Source organism: Eulemur rufifrons, chromosome 25 (genome assembly GCF_041146395.1).
Source record: "Eulemur rufifrons isolate Redbay chromosome 25, OSU_ERuf_1, whole genome shotgun sequence".
NCBI lineage: Eukaryota > Metazoa > Chordata > Mammalia > Primates > Lemuridae > Eulemur > Eulemur rufifrons.
In genome coordinates, this window is record NC_091007.1 from 11,928,979 (window position 1) to 11,956,500 (window position 27,522).

Here is a 27,522-nt window from a genome sequence, read left to right on the forward strand (position 1 = left end):
ATTCTTTGACAATACTGTTAAATGCTCTTAATGCTATAATTTTATGTACAAAGAGTGATGGCTCAAAAATCAGGATAGCCTTAAAATTTAGGGATGAGTTTAGAGGTTCTTTTGATTAGGCAATTTATAAATACGTGTATTAAAAATGGGAAGGAAGCTGGGTGCAGTGGCCCACACCTGTAATCCCAAGGACTCAGGAGGCTGAGGAAGAAAGACCGCTACGCTTGAGGCCAGGAGTTTGAGACCAGGCTGCAAAACATAGTGAGACCCCATCTCTATAAAAAAGATTAGCCAGATGTGGTGGCATGTACCTGTAGTCCCAACTACTCTGGAGGCTGAGGCAGGAAGATTGCTTGAGCCCAGGAATTTGAGGCTACAGTGAGCTATATGATCACACCACTGCAGTCTACTCCAGCCTGGATGACGGATCAAGACTCTATCTCTAAAAAATAAAAAAAAATAAAAAAAAAATGGGAAGGAGATACAAGGAGTAAATGGGAAGAGAAACACAGGAAGCACCTTTTTCCTTAATAAGAGCTGACCAGTACATAAATCTTCTTCCTTTCCCCCAGCAGATATGATTGAAAGGCTTAACTTCCCCCACCCCAACCCCCCCAAAAAGATTATTTATGTAATGGAATCAATTTCTAATTCATGTCATATGGGACAGAAAATCAAAGGGTGTATTTTTTAATTCCTTTTCTATTAGTATTTTCGGTAACCATCCTTTAGGATGCCCAGCTAATCAAGGGGGTTCAAATATGTGGTAATTTACTATCTTTCCCCACCCTATGGAATGGGGCAGAGTATAATGAGTGGTGTGAAACCATGAACAGAAAACTCTCAGTATGGAGGGGTTTTCTTACGTTTGGTCTTTTGACCACTTAAAGGAGTCATGTAGATTATTTACATTCATTCAGACCTAGCTAGACGTTCTTCCCAAGGCATTTCCAGTTTATCTTAGTGCTCTTGAGATGTGAATACCGAAAAGTACATCAGGGAGAAAGAAGGAAGGAAACAAAGGATATTTTTTTTCTTACTTGAAAAAATTTTGGTTTGTAATTAGTTTTATAATGATAAATTATAAATTGTCTTTGAGAAGTATTCATTCATAATTGATAGCTGGCATTTACTATTCTCAGAATAATTTCTAGAATCTGTATAATTAAGGAACAGTTTTATACAGAGTAATCCAAGATATTATAAATTTCTTGAGAACAGAAAAAAATGTTGATTTATCAAAGAGTAAACTTTTGTTCTCTGCAGAGAACAAAAGCATGTAGAACTCAGTGGAATAGTATTTTCTATAGCTATTCTAGAACTTGTTACTTAAAATGTGGTTCATTGACCAACATCATTGGCATCACCTGGATGCTTGTTAGAAATGCAGCATCTCAGGTGCCATCTCTGACCTGTAGATTCATCATCTCCATTTTAACATCCTCAAATGATTCTGTATGCACACTGAAACTTGAGACGACTGCTCTAGAGTACAGCTTTCAGTACACGTGAAAGCTGCATTCAGTCCACAAAGGGACTTGCTTTATAGAAGAAGGAAGAAGAATTAATGATCACTTCCGTATGTAGCCATGTTTGGTTAATCTAGAATCTTAGATAGCTGTGGGAACAACTTTAGGGATCCTCTGATCTAATCCACTCATTTTACAGATGAGGAAACTGAGACTCAGAATGGTTAAGTGACTTGCCCAGGGCTGCAGCTAGTAGTTGGCAGAGCTGGAACTAGAACACAGGCATGCTCTCAGTCCAGTGTTCTTTTCACTACTGGATCCTGCCTTCCATTTGATAGAGAGGTTAGTGGATATGTGTCTATCCAGACTGGGCTTCAAAGGACGAGACTTGGAGTGAACACTGCAAGAGCATTATTTCTTGATTGGTGGAGAAGTTAGGTTATTGTCTTCTTCAAGAGGTTCAGGACACAGAGGAGCAATAGTAAAGTTCTTCTTTTGAACTAGTTATAGTTATTATCTTTTGGCTACAAGAAATATATATAAAATATATATAAAGTAAAATATGATGAAATAGAGTGGTTTTTTTTTTTAGTGGTTTCTGAAAATCTTATCATTGGAAACTGTGTGTAAAAAGCTTCATGTTTAATGAAAAAAATAAATAGGTTTAACTGCAGAACTCCCTCTAGATTTTAAAGCCACTTAAGGGATCCCTCTATTTTCATCAGACTAGATTTTTGTCAGGGCATACTCAACAAAATAGATTTTTATAAGTATATTTTTTCATCCAAGTACAGAAGAAAATAATGTAAAAATACTAAGAAAAGTTATACTTCAGTCACCTGACTTATGCTGATACAGCTCTTTTAGCACCAAGTTTGAATGTAGAGATAGAAGTAAGGCTAACACTGCTACTGTATTTGACTAGTTACTAAAACAAGTATCATTGTTATACTCAGAACCTGATGATAGAAAGGGACTTTGAAAAGCACAGTTTGGGAATAGAGGGCTTAATATAGCTTATTTCTGTACCTCCTTTTTGATTGATAGAGATTCCTTCAGAGACGACAAAAGACCTATGTCTATATTGTGAAATCCACCAGATTGTGAACAAAAATTCATATAAATGATAAAAGGTGTTTCTAAGTCTACCTTCAATTTTTAGAAGTGTTGGTAATTAAAACATTATCTAAAGAAGATTACAACTAGAGATGGATCAGAATTGAGAGTGCTTAAAGTTGTATTCATTGAGCTCCAAAAAACTGTTTTCTTACGAGCTTTTTAAAAAAGAAATGTCTATGGTTTTGTTTGACAACATGAAATACAGTAAGTGAAGAATATAGAATTGTATTTTGCTATAATGTTGAATATTTTGCCTTTCATACACTCCGTGAACATTTATTGATTGCTTGTAATATTTAGGAACATTCCCTCAAGAGACATGTAGTATGGTTGTAGAGACAGACATGTAATTAGATACTGTAATACAAGCTGAGATTTATTGCCTGTTACTTTGTGCCAGCCACTGTTCTTAGTGCTGTACATGTGATAATTTGAATATTTTTTAGAATTCCATTTTTTAATTGGTTGCTCTGGGGATTACAATATATATTCATAACTTTTTTTACAACCTACTTTGAGTTGATTTTGATGTAAAATACAGAAACCTTGCAGCTGTTTAGGGCCATTTTACTCCCCACCTCAGCATCCTTTTTGCTGTAGTTTTCATGTGTATTATCTTTATATACATTATAAACCTCTTGGAGATAATCTTATACTTTTTGTTTTAAACCATGAATGGGGCCAACTAAAATATATATAGAAAAAAATTAGCCGGGCATGGTGGCACATGCCTGTAGTCCCAGCTACTTGGGAGGCTGAGGCAGAAGGATTGCTTGAGCCCAGGAGTTTGAGGTTGCTGTGAGCTAGGCTGACACCACGGCACTCACTCTAGCCTGGGCAACAGAGTGAGACTCTGTCTCAAAAATAAATAAATAAATAAATAAATAAACAAACAAACCATGAATGGGCCCCATCTCATCTGATTTTGGAAGCTACGTGTGTTAATTTAATCCTCTAAATAGGCAAGGAGGTACCCATGAGGTGTAGGTGCTATTACCCTCATTTTAGTGCTGAGGAACTTGAGGCACAAAGAGGTTGATGTACCCAATGTCATGCAGCTAGAAAGTGGAGGACTTGGGGTTTGAACCCATGTCTGCCTGACTCCACAACTTGCATTCTTAACCACCCATATCATGAGAACTTGTTTAAAAGTCTTGTCAGAGGAACAAAGAGGAGAGAATGTTTAGTTGAGGAATTTAGGAATGTTTCATTGAGAAAGTGATATTTTAGCTGTTTACTGACCTATGAGTTGAAGCTCAAGGGGGAAAAAGTGGATGGAGCTAAAGGAACTTGAGGGAGGAGAGCAAAAGCAGAAGCAAACGTGTGTCAGAGGTGTGGAAGTACCAGTATATAGACTGCTCGGGAACTGCTAGCAGTTTCTGGTAACTGGTAGAACGGTTGAAAATGAGGCTGATGAGATAGGCTGGATTCTGATGTGCCTTGAACACTGTGCAGAAACTAAGAGGCCATGGAGGTCTTAAGGCTTAGAATAGAAGCTTTTAATTCCAGAAATGTGAATGAATCAGTTTATATAAGTTTATTTGTATATTTGTATAGTGCCTTATTTATAAAATATGTTATTATAGGCAATGATATACCGTCACGATTAACTACTTGTGTTTTGGTTCATAAAATAGGATTTTATGAGTATTTGATTTGTATCATTATATATAAATCTGAATTCCTGAAGATAACATCCTGACTTTTGATCTGGGAGGAAGCAATAAAATACAACTACTGAATAGATATTTAAAAAATTTTTTAGACTATTTGTTTTTAAAATAATTATCTCCTTCCCTCTCCTAACCCCTTTTCTGGTATTAGAATTTTTTAAAAAACTTTTAAATTTCCTCTAGTCTTCTGATTTGCATATTATCTGCTTTTGGTTTAACCTCTTTTCACAATCTGGGAGAGTGTGTTTAGGCTGTCTGCTCTAAATGTCCAGTTGCTCTCAGTCTGCGTCCCCCAGTTCTGACTCTTCTCCCTCTCCTTTCAAGGTGGAAGCTGCTCCAGTTTCGATTTTTCTTCTTCGGAAGTCTATGGTAGATAGATGAGAAAGGTCTTGCAAATTCTTAGATTAGCTAAGGGTAGGAGAATTTGAGACCAACCTTCAAATATTGTGTTCCTTTTTTTGTGTGTTAGGCTGCAGAACAAGCAAAAGCAAGCCCAGCTCTAGTAGCCAAGGATCCTGGTACTGTGGCTAACAAAAAAGAAGAAGAAGATTTAGCAAAAGGTGCGTTTTTACGTCCCTGATGGTGGGAAGGAGATAGGCTGCTGACTGAATATTTTTTCTCTAAGATATTTAAAGATAAAATAAATAGGGCTTTACAGCTAAAGCTGAAACCGTCTTTGTTTTCCTCTTCAGTGTCATTCTTTTCTCCCTTCTTCAGAGGCAACTGTTGTTATATGTGTCCTTTCAGTCTGTTTTTATATTTTTACGATACTATATATCTATTATATAAACAATATCTTTTTTGTGTCCAACAAAATTCTTTTTTCATAAATAGTATGCTCTTAGTACCATCTGTTACTTGCTTTTTTCACTCAACTTTATGGTTAAGATCTATTCATTCATGATGAGACATTTAAATCAAATTTATTCGTTTTAACTGCTGTATAGTACTCTGGTGTACTAATAAATGTACCATACTTTTTCTACCCCCTTACTGATGGACATGTGGGTTGTTTCTGATTTTTTTACTGTAACAAATAATGCTGCAGTAAGTATTCTTGCACATGTTGTTTTGTGTATATGTATGTGTTACTGCCTCTATTATGTGTAACTAAAAGTTGTATTATTGGATCATAGGATAGGTACATTTTCAACTTTGCTAAATGGTTGCATGATTTCCTCTTCCATCAGCAATGTATGAAAGCTACTACTACTATTATTATTTTAACCTCCTGACAACACTTGGTGTTGTTAGAGTTTAATTTTTGTGAATCTGATAGGTTTGAAATGATGTCCAATTTTATTTTTTATTTCCATGATTACTGGTGAGGTTAAGTCCATTATTGTATGTTAAGTAGCTATTCTGATTTACTCTTAGGTGAATTATTTTTCTTTTTGCTTTTTAAATAATGATATATGGAAGTTTTTATTTTAAATATTACTTATTAATCTGTTACCTGTTTTATCTATTGTAGCTACCTACTCCTGGTTTTTGGCTTATACTTTAGCTTTGATACTGGTGTGTTTTATCAAATAAAAATTTTAAATTTTGAGGTAGTCAAGATTTTTTGCTTTTCTGTTATTTTGTGTCTTTTAAAAGATATTTTTCCCTACCCCGATGTCCTAAAAGATATTTTCCTATATGGGCTTCTAATAATTTTAAAGTTTGTTTTCATGTTAGCTCTTTTATCAATGAGAACAAAGGTGGAGGAGCAGAAGGGGCTACAGGTTGAGTTGAAAGCAGGATAGTTAATGCATTAAGATTACGTTGCAGAGCCTGAGTGATATACGGAGATGGTCTGCCCTAGAGAGTAGTGGTGGAGATAGAGGAGACATATTTGAAATCTATTTTGGAGGATTTGTTAGGTGAGTTTATAGATTGATGAAAGAATTATTTACTACGTTTGCAGCAATAAAATCTAGGTTCTTAGATGATACCTTTAAGAATTGATTTAGTAAGCCCACAATGGGGCTTGGTACTCTTGACTTCCCAGGTGACTTTGATGATTTTTTGGGGAACTTAAACTATAGGAGTATGTTAAAAAGGTGAAGGAAAATATAAAATATCTGTAGCTAAATTTTTAAAAAGTAGATCTAAGAGTTTGTCTTTTTATTACCCAGAATAATTTCAGTTGTGTTTGTTTAATAAAAATAAGAGTCATCATGCTGTTCAATTTTTTTGTTAATTGATTTGTTCATTTTTAAACTTTCAGTTGTAAATGAATGAATAAAATTGACAAAATAATTTTTCTTCATTATATCAGGATATGTTGTAGTTTCCACCTACACTATTGAAAGAAGAATACTTTTTACCTTGAGATTTTTTTTTTTGTACTTCTTTGGATTTTGGGATATAATAACATTTTGGGTCTTTATAAACTCATTATTTTGCAGCCATTGAGTTGTCCCTGAAGGAACAAAGGCAGCAGTCAACCACCCTTTCCACTTTGTATCCCAGCACATCCAATCTCTTAACTAACCACCAGCACGAAGGCCGAAAAGTTCGTGCTATATATGACTTTGAAGCTGCTGAAGATAATGAACTTACTTTTAAAGCTGGAGAAATTATTACAGTTCTTGATGACAGGTAATGGATAAGATTAAATTGAACATTCATATGAAAATATATGACATTACTTTTGTGTTTTTGTTAATTGTACTTACCAAATGCATTAATAAATATTGACCCAGATATTTTTATCTGTGTTACGGTTGGTTTGCTTGGTCATACTGTGTGCATTCTGATTTTGTAGTTTAACTTTTTCTCATTTATTATTTAATCAGTTTTTTGTTTTGGAGGCCTAGTTCAATCTATTCATTTTTTTTGGTTCCATCTAAAAATACAGATCGTTAAATTTTTTAAAAAGTTAAGGTCTTAGAAAATACACTATATGTGTATGTATTCATGGAATTTGTAAGGAATACATAGACTGTTGAATTTATTTACACAGAACAGTATATCCATGTGGAACAAATCCATTTTACATGGAATTATACATTTACATTATCATAGGGGACGTAACAACAATGCATCAGGTTTTTTTTTAACTATAGCTTTATGATGTTTTGCTTGAAAATGTATTGTTACTGATTCCTTGTTACTGATAATGAAGTACTAAAATTTGAATGTGGTTTTTAAAAATAAAATTGATTTTAAGTTATTCCTCTGGTATGACGCTTACTGTCTTAATCCATTTGGGCTGTTATTACAAAGTGCCATAGACTGATAGGCTTATAAACAGCAGAAATTTATTTCTGACCGTTCTGGAGTCTTAAGTCCGAGATCATGGCACTGGCAGATTTGGTGTCTGGTGAGGGCCTACTTCCTGGTTCATAGATGGCTGACTTTTCACGGTGTCCTCACATGGCAGAGGGGGCACATGAGATCTCTGGTGTCTCTTCTGCAAGGTCACTAATCCCGTTCATGACCTAGTTACTTCCCAAAGGCTCCATCTCCTGTTACCATCACCTTGGGGATTAGGATTCCAACATGTGAGTTTTGGGAGGACACAAACATTCAGACTTATATCTTAATATATACATTTTTTTTTGAGTGGAAGAAAATGAAGTAAAGTTTGAGCTGGTCAGCTAGAAACTGTACAAAACCTTGATCATTCTTTCAAAAAATGATTGTAAGCATTTATTGAGTGCTTGCTAACTTTCCATATACCAGGCACTGGGGATATGGTAGTGAACATGGGTGTACACCAGGGAGTGTGCTTCTTAGGAACGTTTCTTGCTGTGAACCGTGCCATCTTTTGAATGTGTTCTGTTGAGAGGAAAAAACTTGCCTATGTGTGCTAAGAAAGAGCAATGATTAGGAATAGAGATTTAAATTAAGAGCCTACCTTATGTTTTATTACAAAGGGTTCTTACGCTAGAGCCCATAAACCACCTAAAGTTGACAATTTTAAAGTGTGAGGGCTGCTTCTTTGGGAAAGAGTTCACAACTTTTTATTAGATTCTCAAAGCATTCAGTAGCATTCAAAAAGATAATGGAACTGTGTTTAATAGCTTCTTACCTTATCAGAGGCCTCTTATCTGTAATAAAGATAGATTTATGGGCTACTTCATTGGATTGTTAGATTCAAGTCTGGTAATAATATAAGTTAAATACTACGAAAGATAAAGATTTATAGAAATAAAAATCTTAACAATAAAGCATTCTTTTTTGTTCCTCATAGTGATCCCAACTGGTGGAAAGGTGAGACCCACCAAGGCATAGGGTTATTTCCTTCTAATTTTGTGACTGCAGATCTCACTGCTGAACCAGAAATGAGTAAGTATTTTTTAATCTGTTAATGGATAATAATTTATTATCCCTGCATAATGACAGATGACTAAGCTAAACTTTTTGGAGCAGTGATTCTCAAATGTTAATGCCTCCAAGATGTTTATTAAGCATGCAGCTCCCTGGGTGTGTTTTACCAGAAATAATCTAAGAATTGAAATGTCTGTCTTCCAAGATTATGTTTAGACATAGACTTTTCTTTATATGTCTGTCTATATAGATAACATTGTAAAAATGAAGATTCCTTAAGTGTTATGGAATTTATACATTATGTATTTTTCTTATCAGTTGATAAATGTGGTAAGTGCAGTATCACTTCATGGAAGATTCTTGCTTTTCAAGGGAAGGACCATTTTTCTAGTGTTGAGCTCCAGACTTGGAAGCAGTACCTCTAAGCAACATGCTAGATACTCAGAAGGAGCCATATTAACTGATAATTAACTAATCATATGAATAGCTTTTTGTTTGATTTACAAACCCTTGCTGACTTGGGGAAATAAACTAGAAAGTGGGGCCATGGAGGAAAAGTGTTATTAGTGGCAGGCATGATAGTTGCAGGAGAAGTAACTGCCAGCAGTCTGTTAAAGTATTGCGAGACAGCTAACTATATTTCTACATAATACTATACTTTAAAGAATCTTCATAATGATAAGTTTGAGTCATCAAGAAAAGTTCTTAAGTCATAATCTCCCTTTGTTTTAAGAAAGCAGAAAAATATGTTAAAGTCTGAAAAGATTTCTATTGGTGATTGAAATATTTAGAATTTTTAAAGAGTTTTTGTATATAAGTTGGTAAGCTACAGTCATCTGTCAAAATATCTCATTTATCTTTTTTTTTTGTTGAGGGGACAAGGTCTCACTCTGTTGCCCAGGCTTGAGTGCTGCAGTGGCATCACCATAGCTCACTGCATCCTCAGACTCAGCCTCTCTTCCTGCCTTAGCCTCCTGAGTAGCTGGAACTTACAGGTTTATGCCACCATGCTTGGCTAATTTTTGTTTTTGTTTTTTTTGGTAGAGACAGGGTCTCACTGTGTTGCTCAGGCTGGTCTTAAACTTCTTACCTCAAGCAATCCTCCTGCCTCAGCCTCCCAAAGTGCTAGGATTACAGGTTTGAGCCACTGCACCCAGCTTCATATTAGCTTTCTATAACACCAGATAGAGGGGATCAAAGAAAATTAGAAACCATAGATGCTTAGATCTTTTTTAGTTTACAAGGATTTTAAGAAAGAATCTTTGTTTAAGTCATCTTTTTCTTTCCATCAGCACCTAGTGCTGAATCTTACATATAATACATACTACATAAATAATTATAGAATAAATGATAAATAAATATGTGTGTTCACAGTAAAGAGATACTTCTCTTTCAAGTGTAGGCTTTAACAGCAAATCAAAAATTACAGATCTCTAATAAAATGATGTCTTCTCATAGTTATTGCCAGGTTGTCTTGTGTTACTTCTATAGAGACAGATTTCTGATACCTCTTCTTTTAATGAAGTTCTTTTTTTGCTAGAAGTCAAAAATGTGTAGAACCTTATTTAAATTGCATTGCACAGTGTGCCGGCTTTTTAATAACCTGGGCTGGTGATGTTGTTTTTTTGTTTGTTTGTTTTTTGGGCTTCTCTTTTTTTCCTGAATCAGCTGTTGGAAAGGATAGGATTGTCTTGGCTTCTGTTCAAGATAAAATCCAAGATCTCATGTAGCGCATGCAACTATATCACCTTTTTTCCATCATATAGCAAGCTTCAATGTGAGTTTTCTAGTTGTTCTCATATGTTTCATTCTGGACAAACAGGAACATCAGAGCTTATGTAATAGGGTTTTAGTTCCCAAGGATGGCAAATAAGTGCCAGCATGATCCCTGTAGCATCATTCTTTTTGAGGAAATAGCAGCCCACTTCACTTAACCCATTAAGTAGAAATATCTACCCTACTGAGCTTGTTCTTGTTTTGGAGATACAGTAAGAGATTGTGAATACAATTTGTTGTATACATAATTAATGTTTTTTACACACATATGTAGTAATAGTATTAGTTCCGATGAGAAAAAGGGCTGCACACTGATGCATTGTCAGCTGTTAGACTATGAAGTCAGCCATGCTTTCTTGTATGGGTAACAGCCAGTGCAATGCTATCGCAGCTTTCTGCTTGTTAATAGCTCAAGATATAAAAAGCAAAAATGTCTATAGCAGATGTCTCTTTTCTCCATGGGAAAATGAATCAGCAGAAACCTTGTTTTTAATGTAGAATTTTGCTGTATGGTGCCTTGAATGGGATGAATATATTCCTTGTGTTGGAAATTATGTTGATTGGCATTCAAACCCAGGCTTTGTCATTTATTAGCTTTCTCTTTTTGTGTAAGAGTTTTTAATCTTTCTAAGCCACTTTATTTGTAAATTGGGCATATCTCACAGGATTGTTTTGGAGATTCATTGGGGAAATATAATACTCCATCAAGCTTATTAAATAGTTTAATAAATATTTCTCTTCCTTAATTTTTCTTCTATCTCCCTTTCCATCTTGATTCTTAATATTTTTATGAGTTCTGATTGACCACATTGATATAAGGATTAAAAATACAGAAAGGAAGTTTATTGCTTTAGAACTATGTGTGCCTCTTGGTATTATTTGGAGGTTGTTATATAAATAACTTACATTTATTAGTTTATGTTATATTTAATAGTTTTTAAAGATTGCTTTGGTGAATAAGAGAAAAATGTGCTTCTGTCCAATGATTTGCTGGTCCCTCAATGACCACTCTTTTATTTTAAAGTATAAGATAACTAAAAAATACCAGCTGATTGGTTGGAAGATTCAGAGTTCTCCACCTGTCTGGATGCCATTCTCTTAGTGAAACATCCGAGTGGCATGCCAGAGAACATATAGTTGATTTTCCAATTCGTTACACAGAAATAGTGTGGTTTTTCTATCAAATGAGTTTTTTCTTTGAAAGGACTGGTTTAAAAAGAGGATTTATTTAATTTGTTTATTTAAAAATAAAAATAATTTTTCTATTTTTTGTAGAGATGGGTCCTAGCTATATGTTTCTCAGGCTGGTCTTGAATTCCTGGCCTCAAGTGATTTTCCCACCTTGGCCTCTCAAAGTGCTGGGATTACAGGCGTGAGCTACTGAACCCGGCCAAGGATTTACTTTAAATTGCAGCATTCATTTACGCCATTGTAATACTTTTCTTTTGTCCACCAATTTAACTAAAGTGTGATATGTAGTAGGTAATTAATCTTTGAGAAATATAACTCTTTATTTTTAGTGAAGTCTCTTTTATGGAAAATGTGAAATCTTTACAAGAGAAAATTAAGAAATTTTGACAGAGTTTCATAAAGTAACGCTCTGTCATCACTGCCTAAATCTGTAACCCAGTTATTTCTCCAAGTGAGTCTCTCAGCTTGATGGGAATATAAGAAAAATTCCATCTTCTCTCTTGGAACTTAAAGTGCTTTAAGGTAAAATTTTAAATTTATTATAAAGAAAAGATAATTTTTACGTATTTTACAGTTAAAACAGAGAAGAAGACGGTACAATTTAGTGATGATGTTCAGGTAGAGACAATAGAACCAGAGCCGGAACCAGCCTATATTGATGAAGTAAGTTATTTCCATGGTGATAGTGGTTGGTACTTTGTACTGAAGTTTAAGTGGTTTTCTCTTTAACAAAAATTATTACTTGAATTTTTTTGTTATGCAAAATTTTTCATTTTTTTGTTATAATAACTTAAGCAGTATGGACAAAGCAAAGATTGTTCTTGGAACTTCCTCCCCAATCTCATTTTTACCATGTTAGTACCTCATTATTTTAAATTTCTGCTTAATATTCTATAGAATTGATTTACTGTGATTTATTTAATTCTGTTGGACACTTAGATTGTTTATGGTTTTTACTGCTATTACAGTGTTATAGTGAGATTTTTTTGAACATCTATCTTTGTGTTTCTTTAGTGTAGATGTCCAGGAGTGGAATGGCTGAGTTGAAGGATCTCTGTGTTTTCCAGGTTAACAGATACTGCCAAATTGTTCAGCAAAATGGGAGTTTACACTCCCATAATATCAATAGATATTATGTGAGAGTACCTGTTTCCTCATATATTCAACAGGTGTATTAGGATTTTTTTGCACATTACTGTACAAGAAAGGATGCTTCATTGACTGTCTGTTGAATGAGTAAAACAAATTATTATTTCTAAAAATTAAATTGTCATTAAATTACTTCTACATAAACCATTTCATAAAAGCATTGCTAGTATATTGTGTATTATTAGAAATGATTCATGACTCCTTGTATTGAACATATTACAGTATTGGAGGAAACACTTATGCTGATTTTATGTTAAATGTGTACATATGTCATTGTCACATCTGAAGCAACAATGCATATTTTCAGTGATTATTTTTGAAAATAGGTCAACTTGGTGGCAACTCAAAGCATAGTTTGTAATGGTTTTAGTATTCTTTGGTAGAGTAGATCTATTATATGATATAGAGATGTATTTATGTAATGATGGTTTCATTAGTTCCCTTGGTCCTTACAATAAGAGATTCTGAAAGAGATCTAAGTCTGGTTTGAGATACCTTCTAGCCTTTCCCACATGGAATAGAGAAACCGAAAGTCTTCCTCCTTCCTTCCATGACAAACTGAAACTCTGGTGGAAAGAAAATGTAGACTAAATCCTCAGAGCCCCACTTAGAAGAACAGCTGTAATATAGCTCATGTCTCTGCCTTACTGAAACAGCTGCTATATTCACCATGGGGGAGAAGAAGTAATGACTGAGTTGTTAGTCATAAGCAGTGTCCTCTTGAGAGATGTTATACCTGTTGGTGTGGCTAAACTAAAGCTGCTCCGAAACAAAGTGAAATCCTCTAGCATGACATAAGAGATTGAAAAACCCACATGTTGTAAGTTTAAATGTGGCTCTATGTCTTCTCATTTAAGAGAGTCTTTGTTAGCAGTTTCAAAAATACGTGGTAATAAAGAGCATAAAGCCAAAATTGGAATCTCCATTACTATAAATTACAAAAGTTCTATATCCATTATCTAGTTAATGAAGTGAGAACGTAATGTTGCATAAAAGTTGGCTGCTTTTTATATTAACAACTATTTAATTCCTGTAGGATAAAATGGACCAGTTACTACAGATGTTGCAAAGTACAGACCCCAGTGATGATCAGCCAGATCTACCAGAGCTACTTCATCTCGAGGGTAAAACTTGTTTTCCATTTGCCTTGCAAATAAAGAATAATTAGGGGTTGATATCTAGTGTTATGTTACAGAATGGTTTTTGAGAATGATATTAAAAATGTGGTATTTCTCACTCTTCCTTGACCAAGGCTCACTTTTATGTGCAGCTTAAATCTTGGGTAGAATTTGAATGCTTATACTTTCCTATCCAAATTAAATATTTTATTCAACATTTTAGAATTGTAGAAAATGAAAATGGTGTTGAAAATTTTTGAGATCTATATTTTAGATTGTCACCGTCATACTTTAAGAAAAATCATTTTTGGGTTTTGTGGGCTAAGGTTAATTAATATAGTTTTCATTACTCCAAATCTTTTATTCCTTACATTATATGAATATCTATCAAAGTCTTTCTTTTGTTATGTTTTCTTACATTTTTTCAAATCTTGTCATCTTAGCAATGTGTCACCAGATGGGACCTCTCATTGATGAAAAGCTGGAAGATATTGATAGGTAAAAGAACATGGGCTATATCTATATTACCTACTACCTTCTTCTCTGAAGCTATCTCTATAAACTACAGAGTGGGCTGTATCTGCCTTTAAAAAATAAAAGATACTGCAAAGGAACTAGTGCTCATTCACTCATTTTCTAATAGACGTGGAAAATTAGACCTACCTGTCAAAGTGAGAATTTAACTGACCTTTGCTATATTCATCTTTTAAAAAATAAGACTTAAGTAATATAATCTGCTAATTTGCTAAAGTAGCATTACCAGAGCCCACAAACAACTTACTTGTCGATAACTAGGGAAACTCAGATACAGTAAACGAGAGTTCTTCCAGCACTGTACCTAAACCTTAAACAGTGTTGGTTGCCTTAGGGTGAAAATACAGGATATTTTTGTCATAGGTCAAATTTTTAATAATGTCTACTGGTACTACTTTTTGTTCTTTTGATATGTCATTATTTAAAGCATTGTATCATTAAAGCAAAAATTATGTTTCAAATTATTGTGTATTGTTTCAGAAAGCATTCAGAACTCTCAGAACTTAATGTTAAAGTAATGGAGGCACTTTCATTGTATACTAAGTTAATGAATGAAGATCCAATGTATTCCATGTATGCAAAGTTACAGAATCAGCAATATTATATGCAATCATCTGGTGTTTCTGGTTCCCAGGTAAGTTTTAAAAGTTCAAGTATATTGTCTTAAATTCTCAAATATGTTTGAGAATATTTGGAATAGGCTGTGTTTTTGTGAAATGTGAAACTTTCTAAAAGTAATGTTTAGAATGAAAATAAAGTTTAAAAAATTCTTTTACTTGACATTTACAATATATACTAATTATACCAGTAGTTCTATTTTTAAAAAAATAATTGCTTTTGTACAGAGGTTTGCAGCAGAATCACCCATCAAGCTTTTAAAAAAATATGTAGATACTTTGGTCCTGCCCCAGACCTATTCAGTCAGAATCTTCAGGATTGAGGCCCATACCTTTACAGCTTTATATGTAATTATTTGGCTAAGAGCCTCAGTTTTTGTCGAATCCAAGTCAAATTTCTAATTATTACTAAATTCTTCTTAGTATCTACAGTTTTTGTTGATATAGTGAGCTGCTTATATTAAGTGTTCTTATCACAAAAGAAAAATAATAAAGAGGGTAGGAGGAAACTCTTGGAGGTGATGGATATGTGTATGGCATAGATTGTGGCAATAGTTTCATGGGTGTATACTTATCTCCAAACTCATCAAGTCATAGTCACTAAATATATACAGCCTTTTATATGTCAATCATATCTTAAAGTAGTTTCAAAAAACACAAATTAAAATGTTTCGGAGCTAGAAAAACTCTCTTAAACATCTAATGAACTTCTAGTCTTCCTTAAAAGGAAAACTTAAATGCAAAGAAAGAAAAATGAAATGAAAAGCTGGTGTAAACTAACAAAACATAATATTTCCATATTTTAAAGAAAGCAGCTGCTTTAATCTGGAATTTCCTTGCTCTTTTTCATGAGTGTGCATGTAATGCAGTACAAAGCCCTTTTCCATTTTTTCACCCAACCATTTCAAGAGCCCTTTTTCACAAACTCAGCAAGTTCAGAATATAGGGAACAATTAGCTAGGATGTCCACTCCGTTTTATCCATGTAGAGTGGGCACAAACTTTGTTCAGATTAATTTTTAGCATGGTCCATTTCCCCTGAAATGAAAGGGCAGCACCCTGGAGATGAACAGGTAGGCCTGAGAAACTTGGGGCTAGATGACACCCACTCAAGGGTCTTGACCATCCCCCAGTGTAAGTCAAACAAAAAACCTTCATGTTTTGCAAAGAACGATAAAGTACAGTTATGAGGACTAATATAGCTAGTCCTTTGGGTCATGATATATGGTGAGTTTGTTATGCCTTAACAGGTACACTAAGATGGTCGTTGTCCTCATCTCTTGGTGGTTGTGTTACTGTCTTAACACGTGGTAACAGTCTTACAACATAGAGAGTGAAAGTTCTCTTTTCAAACATGGGAGGTAGAAGGATCTAATGAATACTACAGAAAGTTAGAACATTATGTGTTTCAGACTTTGGGTATTTAAGACTTCAAACTTTCTGGATAAAAAGAAAATACATTTTTAAGTGGAAGAATAGGTGAACAAATCTGGCCTGCTGTCTGTTTTTATTAAATAAACTTTTATTCAGACATAACCAGTCTCATTTGCTTTCTGCATTGTCTATGGCTGCTTTCTATACCAGCAGAGTTGAGTAGTTGTGGCAGAGATCATATGGTCCACAAAGCTTAAAATATTTACTTTCTGATCCAAAAAAGTTTACTGACCCCTGCTTTAGAAAGTTAGCTTGCTCTAATGCTCAGTTAATTGCAATTTAGGAAATGTGAATTGTATCCATAGATAATTACAGTCTATGGCTATAAAACAATGAATTCAAATATACTTCCTGAACATCCTTTGGGGTTCCTTTTAAAATATCAACATGGAAAATATTAAATATATTTAATGGCAAGGGAGATTATATTAGCATAAAGTTTCAAGATAAGTTTCTTTAATGCTTCTGTATGGAAATAAACATAAGTTTAGCTAATATTTAACTATTAGTAAAATCAAAAACCATCAACAGCCCACTTCACTAAAAAGTGTTTTTTAAAATGCCTGTTGACAGAAGTAACTTATTCCAGAGTGGTAAGTTTTGTTCTTTTTGTAAATGAATGCCTCTACAAAGAAAGTTTGGCATGCCTATTAAGATTTTAGAATCGAATGTGTTTTTTCATTCACTGTTCTAGGTATATCCAGGGCCTCCTCAGAGTGGTGCTTACCTGGTTGCAGGGAACGCGCAGATGAGCCATCTCCAGAGCTACAGTCTTCCCCCGGAGCAACTGTCTTCTCTCAGCCAAGGAGTGGTCCCAGCATCTGCAAACCCAGCCCTTCCTAGTCAGCAGACTCAGGCTTCTTACCCAAGGTAATTTGATTATTGACTATTGTTTGGAGTTAGTGCTGTTCAAACTCTTTAAGTGCCCCCAGTCATCTGTAACTATAAGATCTGGATAAGAAAAATCTGGGGTGGGCTCATCACTGTTGCCATGCAGTTGACCCCATGTGCGGAGCTGCGTGGGTTGTGCAGGAGCCCCGTGGTGCACGGCGCCAGCCGGCAAGCCCGTGCTGTTCCCTGACTCACCCTCCTCCTGTGTTTCGGTTTCAGCTCTGAATTTCTTTATATCCTTATCATAAGTTTTTTGTTGTTTTTATTTGAGTCTATGGTGCTATTTGATAATGTCTTTAATGAAACTTAAATTTGGTAACTCTATAACTTACCATTTTCCCACAAATTTCATGTAAAATCTACATTCTGTTATTCTTGTTTTAGAATATATACTTCTAGGCTGTCTCTTTAAGACAAATATTTTCTTATTTTTGCCCTGTGTTGGAATTTATCCTGTAGTCAGGTACACCATTTGAAAAGAGAAGATAGAAGAAGCTGTATGCCCCTGTGGCTTAGTCGGACACCTGAATATGTGATAGCAGAGGCCAATCTGCTTTTGGCATTTATTCACCATGCTATCACGTAGTTGAATGATTATTAATTATATAAATTTTTTAATGCTTTAATGGGAATCTAAGCTAAAGTCTTTCCCTTGAAGCAAATACAGGGTAGATATTCTGACTCAACAACAGAAGTTTCTAGGTAGCACAGGCACAGTTGCTAGAAGCCTTTCCATCAATGTCAGGATTGCCCAGGAATGCTCCTCTACCACCCTCACTATTTTGTTATTCATCCTCAAAGAGTCCCATGTTGGATATGCTTGGGGATTGTCAAGCATTATTCTGTGATCACATCTAATGTTGTGAACTGATCTTAAGAAGGAGGATAATAGGGAGGCCTGTGATAAGCATCAGAAATCAGGGCTCCCTAGTGGGTTATGTATCTTAGGAAAAAAATGTTAAATGTAGCTCGCTCTATTGCAGGATATTTTTTTTTAAGTTGGAATCTGGTGAAAATGAATATGCTTATGTGGAAAATAAGCAAGCAGCTATTCTTAGAAGAGTAGCATGTTGCTTTTAACATTAGATACACAGCGGTAGAAGGTAGGAATTGTTGAGATGACCAGTGTTCATCGGCCATGTTAGTATTAGTTTCCCCTGCTAGTCCTCTGTGTTACTGTCACATGCTGCTCTAAATGCCTTGTTACTAGAGATTACTTGGGACCTATTTCTTGAAGGTCAGAACCTACGGAAACTATCCTTGTAATGAGATACCCTTTTGGTGGGTACTTTCGCTGTAGTGGAATGGTGTTCTGTAGTGCTGTAGCACCTTCTTGCTGCTCTCTGGGGGTTGCTCTGTCTGCTTTTGCTGTCAGGATATGAAATTGCTGGTGTGGGGCCTTGCCCTGCTGGTACAGTATAGCTATTAATGTCACCTTTCAAGGACCACATGTTCATTTCAACAGGTGCCTTTTGAAGAGCATTTTTATGAAATACTTAGCCCTCTCATCCTGGTACATTCCTGTTTGTTCTTTACTTCTTAGCTTAGTTTCATTTTCACTAGGAGGCCCTCCTTGCTTCCCAGCCTCTCAGCACTGACCCTCCTGTGGGCGGTCAGAGGACCCTGTATGTACTCTTGTCAGTTTCCTGTCTGGTAGTTGCCATTTACTTTTCTGTATCTTCACTACAGTATAATATCTTGAGAGCTGGAACTGAGTGTCTCTTACCTTTATAGCCACACTGTGTAGCACACAGTTTTATACTGGATAGGAACTGATCAGTGTTTGATAAATAAATGTTTAAGTATTATTTATGACTCAAATGCTATATTAGGCCAGTTTGGTGTATTTTTGTATTCTTTGCAAATCTATGTAAATGTAAAGTAAATAATATGTGTATACAAATGCTTAAAAACAAGTGTGTATGTGCTTAAATGGGAAAATGAGGAAGTACAAGGAAATTGTTGGCAGAGCAAATGTAGGATAACAAAATTGGAAGTAGTGAGGGTCAGGGTTAGAAGTCTCCTTGCTAGAGGTGTACTGCATGTTTGACTTGAGCTTTCTAGTTGCAAATCAAGATCAGTGAGGATTTTTGTTGTTTTTGGTAGGCATGTTTTTGAATCCTCCTTAGTTCCTAACTAGAAGGTTATTACTTATTCTTTTACATATAATTTTGGTGTTAGAGTTAACCCTTTTTTAGCCTTCTGTCCTAGGACAATCTTGTTAATTGGGGAGTGTGGCACTTATGCAGTTTTCTAAAGCTACCTGTGGTGATGGTAGTATTATAAGGCAATAATAAGTGATAGTAACTGATGGCATCATAAGGTCACTAAAGCTTATGTGCGCATTTGTCTATAATTTCAGTTTACTTTTGTTATCCAGATGTTTATTGAATGTTTAGTGTGTGTCAGCACTGGGCTAGACATTTCATATTCAAGCATGGTTTAGAGTTTCTTAGCTTCAAGGTACTTACTGGCTAATGGGGCAAACACTTAAGAAATATGCAATTTATTACAACATAATTTACAAATAAGGGGTAAAGCCTGGTGCTTTAGGATCCTCAGGGTTTGAGGAATTTTTCCAAGAAAATACACTCAAGCTGTGCTATTCTTAGCCAGCAAACAAAAAAGAAAGGAGGATGTTCTGTCACGACAAAGATATGGTAGTATGGAATGGCAGGTACTCACAGAATGAGCAAAGATAAGGGGCAGGGAAGGTATAGATGTGTTGGGCATTACCAACAGTACACTGTTCCTAAAGGATTAATGTATATGGTGGGGCAGTGAAAGACACACTTGGAAATATTGACAGTGATCTAAGAATGAGTGGCCCTAGATGTCAGGAGAAAGCCCATAAAGGCTTTAAATGGCAATGGGATGGATGGCTTCATAGGGGCAAGATTAGAAACCAGGAGGCTACATATATTAGGCAAGAAATGATGAGTATCTAACTGTAAGATACAGTGATACTAATGGGAAAGAGTTTTTTAGGAGTTTAGCAAATAATTGTATATTGGATGGTGTGTTTGGGAGACGGTACAGAGCAGAGATATTCACCCCGTGGGTGAATTGTAAGGGTGAATTGTAAGGTTTGACCCTGGGCCATATGTGGATGCTAGAACTGTAAATTGAGATGAGGAATATAGTATAAATGGAGAATGGTTACAGTAATAGCTAACATTTATGTGGTTTAGTATGTGCCAGGTACTGCGCTATATGCTTTACATATATTAACTCATTTACTTCTCATAATAACCCGTGAAGTCGATGCACTATTCTCCCTGCTTTATAGATGGAGAAACTGAGTCATGGAGAGAGGCCTAAGGTCCCACTTAGCTAAGATTCAAAACCAGGCATTCTGGCTTTGGAGCTTAGCATATAGTCTCTGTGTTACATTATTGCAACATTGTGGCCCACTCTGTTGTGAATAACAGCATGGAATTTGACTTCTTGTGGTACAGCTTTACATCTCACATCTTAGAACACATAGAGAATAATAATGGGTGATGCCTTAGTTAAGTCATCACATTACTTGGAATATAGTATTAAATTACCATGTCTTACAAGAATTAAATTACCATCTTATAATAATGAATTAATTTAATTTCTATAAATTACAAGAGTATTGAATTCACCAACAATTGTGTTAATATGTGTAAACAATTTAGCAATTGAAGGGAAGTTTAGAAATAAGTAGAGAGGCAATATTTTGAAAATTTGGGCAATTGCCCATTATATAGCTTGTTTCGCATTTTTACTACAAATGTAGGGGACATTCTCCATATTAAAGCATCTTAGTATTTCTCTTTGCATAGCTAACTGAGTGTGTTACACACAGTAGAAACTCATATGTCAGGTTGGAAATAGGAAGAGAGGAAGTAGAGACAGTGAATTAAGACAACTCTTTGTAGGATTTTTTTTCTTGTTATAGGAGCAGTGCACAAGTAGAGGGGGCCTTAGTTGGGAGCGCTGACAGCTGATCAGCTCTAGCAAGAGGGAAAGCAGAGTTTGAATGGGCGATGATAAATGTGGTAGGAGAATAAATGCTTTCATATTTGGGGGGAAATAAGAGAAATGAGATTATCAGACTTTCATCTCCTCTAGTCCTCCGGAACTGTTCTTGTCAAGGAACTGGTGATTTCCGTATTGCCAGATCCCATGGTCGATTCTCAGTTCTCTTCCTCCTTCATTTGACAGTTCGTTGTTCCTTCCTCTTTTTTGAAATGCTTTCTTTACTTGGCCGAGGCCATTCGCTCTTAGTTTCCCTTCTACCTCACTGCCATTCCTACTCAGTCCCTTTGTCTAGTGCCTCTTTATCCTCCTGACTTCAAGGTTCAGGGCTCGGGATGTGAACCTTTTTTTCATTTGCAGTCCTTCCCCAGGGGATCTCCTGTAGCTCCGTGACTGAATGCCGTGTGTATGCTCATGACTCCCAAGTGTGTATTAACACTCGTCTCCTTCCCACCAGACTCCAGGCTTGAATAGCTGATGGTCTGTGCATTATTTTTTTTGTGTATCTTCCAGACATCTTGCTTGACGTGGCATGTCCAAGATCATACTTTGATCGTGCCCACCCCTGCCCACCCCCAGTCTACTATAGTCCTGTCTGCAGCTTCTTCTTCTCAGCAAATGGCCACTCTGCCAGTTACTCCTGACAGTTACTCCGTTCTAAACCTCAGGCATTCTGGACTACTCTGTCCATTATCAAATTTTGAAGGCACTGTCTTCAAATATATCCAGCATCTGATCCTTTTCTTTCATCTCCACCATTACTGCCGTGGCTCTGCTGCCTGTCAGCTCTCTCCTGGGTGATCGTAGTAGCCTCTAGTCTGTCCTTGCTTCGATCCTTGTCCCACAGTGAACCTGCTAAAACCGAAGTCAAATCACATAAACCTTATGCTCAAAACCAGCCACTTTCTTCCTTCTCACAGTATAAGCACCATGTATCCTATCTCCCCACCCTCTAATTCTGCCACTTTATCTTGTGCCGTCCTCCCTGCTCACTCTGCCACAGGCCTCGTGGCCTTCTTGCTGTGACTTAAACACGCGTGGCATTTTCTCTCCTCAACCGCTTCTTTTCTTTGCCTGAAATGTGCTTTTCCTAGATAAACAATCTGGTTTACTCCTTTACTTTCTTCAGGTCTCTGCTTAAATGTTGCTTTATCTGAGAGGCCTTCCCCTGCGGTAAGCTAGAATCCCTTGCCTCAGGTACTCCTGGTCCTCCTTCCCATGCTTTAGTATTTCGTAGCGATTATAACCACTTGACACATTATAAATTTATTATCCTTTTTTTCATACTAAAACATAAGCTCCAGTGGTGATAAGGATTTATTTTTCTCTCTCTTTTTTTTTTATAGTATTACAGTGCCTAAAATAACAGTGTTTGGCAAATATGGATATTTAAGAAAAATTTATTAAATGAATTGAGTATACGAATAAATGTTTAATAAATAGCTTTCCTGTTTATCTGTAAATGGCTCTGTAATTCAGTGTTTATCTGACTGAATGTTTTTCTCCCTCCACAGCACAATGGTCAGTTCTGTGCAAGGAAATGCATATCCCAGCCAGGCTTCTGTATACAGTCCACCTCCTGCTGCTGCTGCAACGGCTGATGTCACTCTGTACCAGACTGCAGGAACTAGTATGTCCCAGGTGCCAAACTATAGTTTAACGTCCTCAGTCCTGCCTCAGCCAGGAGGCAGTCAACAGCCACCCCAGCCACAGCAACCGTATTCTCAGAAGGCTCTGCTATAGGACCTGGGACTCCTCCTTTGGCACATGTCTGCCCAATGCCCCTGACAGTGTTATGAGATTCGTTAATATCTTACGATTTGTTTATGCTCAGCTTATAGGAATCTGTCTTGGTCATCAGGTTCAAATATTCAAGAAGGTGGAACTCTCTTCAATTTACATGGACTTTTTAAAGGTTCTCCCCCTCCCCCACCCCCTTCCCTAGAGGAATGAAACTACTTACAACATTTAATTCCTTTCATAATATGAAAGAAGTGATACAAGATTATTAGTCTCATAAAATTACCCGGTCTCCAAAAAGTCAAACTTACAAAAACTGTTGTGGCAAATGTTAATGTACATATATTGATATGTAACTTCATTAGCGGCCATTTTGAATCACAGTGGTGATCATGTGAATATATTTAACACTGTGTTAAATTAATTTACATTGCTATTTTATTTTAATCATGAGCAACTACCATGTTAATGTTTTGTGTAAATTTAAGATAATTACACTATCCTTTTAAACTGCAAGAAAACAAAGTTGTAGCATATCTACATGAAGGCATTCTGTTGTCCATGTTTCAGTTTCACATTAAACTGAACTTTCCTTTTACTAATTGTGAGCTAAACATATACATATATATATATATAATGTCTTTCTGTAGCCTCTGCATACTACTAGCTGTCATCACACCAGCGTACAGTAGCTAAATTTTTGGTGCAATTGTAGCAAATGATAATGTTCCCTTTGAACTTTTACATTTTGGCATGATATTTCAGAATATTGTGGGACCATGAGACAAAATTAGGTAGGATCACATTCTTTATATCTTATTTTTAAAAAAATAATGTCGATTTACTTTTTCCTAGTTGAAGGTAGTAATTAGGTTTCTAAGCTGTATACTGTGTTTATTGGTGGCAGTGACACCAAAGATAGAGGCGATGGATAGAAATTTTTAAACTGGAAAGAAAACATGAATTACACTACATTTTCAAAGTCTCTTGTAATTATTTAGGATATAAACAAAATTTGATTCATCTGTCTTATCCCATTACTAGTCTTTTAAATATGTCTTTAACATGTTGTATCCCTTAATTCTTCATTAAAATGGATATAAGTAGCTGTTTCAAAGTAATCTATATTCCTGGCTTTACTTAACAGTTTATATATTTATTTTTATTTTTCAAACTGGATTTTTGGGCTGCTCTTTCCTGACTTTTCAAGTTCTAGTGGAATTATTTTGGCTTTCTACTCAGGAGTATTTTTGAATGAATGCTTTTCTTTTAATGCTTACAAAGAATGTTTTCCACTGACTTTTAATCTTTGAAATATTTATGATTTCCCTGGTTTTAACACTTTTATTTAAAAAATTGAAAAATTGAGTTGAATACTATATTTAATAACTTGATTTAGCAACTAACATACTATAAATGAAAATTTGATTTATATTTTCTAAAACTATTATAATCAGGTAGCTTGTTTGTTTTCTTTTTGACACATAATTCCATCTGTGGCAAGTAATCTTAATGGTGACTAATTTCACAGTTTCAAATTTAAAGCACAAAATTTAAGTGTTTCACTCTAATGTTGTGCTTTCCTGAGTTTAGAGTATGTTGCCCTCAAATAGTAATTTTAAAATTTGAATTCAGATTTCACATTTTAAATATTTTTTAGTAAGATACTTTTTGATAAACATTGCCAGATTATAATCTTAATTTTAATATTATGGTTTAACTGATACACTTGTCCCGAAGTCATACTGTATTTTTCTTTTTGTCCTTTGATAAATTCCTGTTTGCCAATGACAAATGTATCATTTTCCCATTTTAATTTTGGTATCTTTCATGCTGTAAAATCAATGAATGACATACTCTCTAGTATGCTTTTTTGCCCCGTAAAAGTTAGTGGTGAATTGAAAAAAGCTATCCTTATAATTCATATACATTTTTCTTTACCTGTTAGATCACTAAGCTTATAAAGGTTTAAATGATGAGTACTTAAAACTGATACTATATTAGTTTGTGCCTTTTACTAATTAAGGATGAAAATACCAGGTGGAAAAATTCCAATGGAAATGAAGCACTGGCTTCTCTGTCTTTCAAATGACACGACACGGATGGAAATAGGAAGGGACTAGTTAGGATCACAGAGGATTTTGTTCTAAAACCTGTGAGTGTTGCACTTTCTGGAAATTTTTTATTAATAGTTGTCCTTATTTTGAAGGAATAGGATTATTTATAAAATGAACTAGCTATAACACAGACTTCTGTGAAGCAAATTTTATTTCTCAGTTTCTTTCTTTTATAAAGTTTGAGGTGTGTTCCATAAAACAGTGACATCTAAATGGAAAAAATTCAGTCCAGTTACAATCTAGCATAAATAGCAAATAGGCCTCATGGCCAGTTGGATGTGTTAAGATATGAGTGCCCTAAACCTACTAGGAGTGATGTGTAACACATATTTAATGTGATTTTGCAGTCTTTTCCAACTCTGTCTGTCTTTCTCCTTCACTCTTACCTGTCTCCCCTACTCAGTGAGGGACCTTTTTATGTGCCTAGAGATTCCCTTCTTCATAGTAAATACTTCTGGAACTTTGTTTCTGTACCTGTTAGTCTTTATATTTAAAATGCTTAATAGAGGAGCATCATTCTTTTCTGATAGATACAGCCTTCATATATGACATATGCATAATTCAGCTTGAAAATATCTTTTGTCTAAAGCTTCAAGTTTATACGAGACAAATTAGTGCCCTACATGATAAACTATACAACTAAAAAAATTACAGAAATTATTTTCTAAAATGAGGTTTATTGGTATAATTGCTCAAATTTTCCTCATCTATTTCTTTGGTTTACTTACTAATTGTAATAATAATTATAGCTTGCTTCCTGTTATATCACTTTTTAAACATTTAATAACAAAACAATAGTTTAAATTTTTCACTCTTGTATCATTTTCCAGTTTTTTTGGTTTTTGTTCTTTGGGTTGATTGATGGCTTATACCTCTTAGAATAAAAGAAATAGAAGAAACTTACCTAAATATGTTCTCAAAGGCCACATAATCAGTTATCTTTTATTTTAGAATCACGATTCAGTTAAGTGTTCTTGCCAAGTACCTAGATTGTTTTCTGTGTTATTTATAATGACTTGCCCACCTAGGTTTTCAAGCAAAGCTGTCTGAGTTTTACGTATTCTTCTCTAGTATGCTCTTTTGAAATTATAGTACTTTATAGTATATTTTTTTTTGAAGTTTTTCTAGCTTCAGAAATGTTTTTTCCTTGTAACATTCTAGAACACTTTAAATCACAGTATTTAAAATCCTATATTTCCTTGCTGAACAAAATTTAACATTTTATTGATACTAACTTGTGGTCAAACTGTACTTTGCTGATTTTCTAACTCTGTAGCTTCTGCTAACACTTCCCACTGTCGTCACTGTTTGTTTGCTGCTGCTTTTAGTCTCATAGAATTTCTGATAGTAAATCATTAAAAGCCAGTAAACCCCTGGATAAAAGCAAAAGGGACTGATTTTAAAGATCTTTTGGTGGTCAGAGACTTTTGAAAAAATAGTTCCGTCTATTTTATAGAAGAGTAGTATCCAAATTTTTTGATCAGATACCCTAATGAGTAACAATTTTTTTTTAGTATGTAGCCTTAAAATATGTATGTTTATTTACAGATTGTACAAGCTCTGTGCTAATGCATACGGCACGTTAATGAAACACACCAAAAAATAGAAATCTTAAAAGGATAAGAGAAAAAGTTATTAATAGAAATTATAATATTTTCTTCCTGTATCTCAGTGGTTGCTTTTGTCTGTCCCCTAGGATGTATGTACCTGATTTGGAGACCACTTGGTTTAGAGGTTAAGATTAAACAGGCAGGGGAAGTAGGATATTACTAAGTTGGACCCTTGAAGTAAGTATTTGATACTATAAGTAGCACTTTTCGTAACAACTTTTGTGTTGAGAATTTTCAGACCTACAGAAAGATTGAAAGAATAATACATTGAACACCCAAATACTATTTATCTAGATTTACTAATCATTAACAATTTGCCACATTTGCTCTATCTCCTTTGAATGTTTTTATGTACACGTGTATATGTAGATAGGAGTGTCCATATGTGTATACACACACATACTTTATTGTTATAACAGACAAGTTGCAGACATTGTAAACTATATTCCTGAATACTTCATTGTGCATCTTGTAAGGATAAGGACAGTTTGGCACAGTTTCTTAGATGTGATGAACCAATTTCACATCTAAGAAAATTAATAAAAATTCTGCAATATATTGTTACTGAGTGTCCCCCAAACTTTTATAGATACATATATTTAAAAATCCAGATATATTCCATGAATATGCATCACAGTTTTTGTCCCTTTATTCTCTACTAATCTTGGTTAATCTCCTTGTCCTCTCCTCCCCCATGACATTAACTTCTTAAAAATCCATGTCATAGAATGTCCTACATTCTGGATTTATCTCTTTGTTTCTTTATGATGTTAACTTGACGTTCTTTATCAAGAGTCAGTAAAGATGGTGACTCTTT

At 35.0% G+C, this 27,522-nt stretch overlaps 1 protein-coding gene across 1 annotated transcript in view; it reads left to right on the forward strand.

Annotated features, from left to right (window-relative positions):
• Nucleotides 1-23,416, forward strand: part of STAM (signal transducing adaptor molecule) — a 48,634-nt gene extending 25,218 nt beyond the window's left edge. Inside the window, exons 6-14 of the mRNA XM_069458687.1 lie at nucleotides 4,731-4,821; nucleotides 6,655-6,847; nucleotides 8,445-8,539; nucleotides 12,063-12,151; nucleotides 13,674-13,761; nucleotides 14,199-14,253; nucleotides 14,770-14,923; nucleotides 17,034-17,209; nucleotides 22,753-23,416. Coding sequence (XP_069314788.1) covers nucleotides 4,731-4,821; nucleotides 6,655-6,847; nucleotides 8,445-8,539; nucleotides 12,063-12,151; nucleotides 13,674-13,761; nucleotides 14,199-14,253; nucleotides 14,770-14,923; nucleotides 17,034-17,209; nucleotides 22,753-22,981 — 1,170 coding nt within the window. The 3' untranslated portion in view covers nucleotides 22,982-23,416. The remainder of the gene's footprint in view (nucleotides 1-4,730; nucleotides 4,822-6,654; nucleotides 6,848-8,444; nucleotides 8,540-12,062; nucleotides 12,152-13,673; nucleotides 13,762-14,198; nucleotides 14,254-14,769; nucleotides 14,924-17,033; nucleotides 17,210-22,752) is intronic.
• The last annotated feature ends 4,106 nt before the right edge of the window (nucleotides 23,417-27,522 follow it).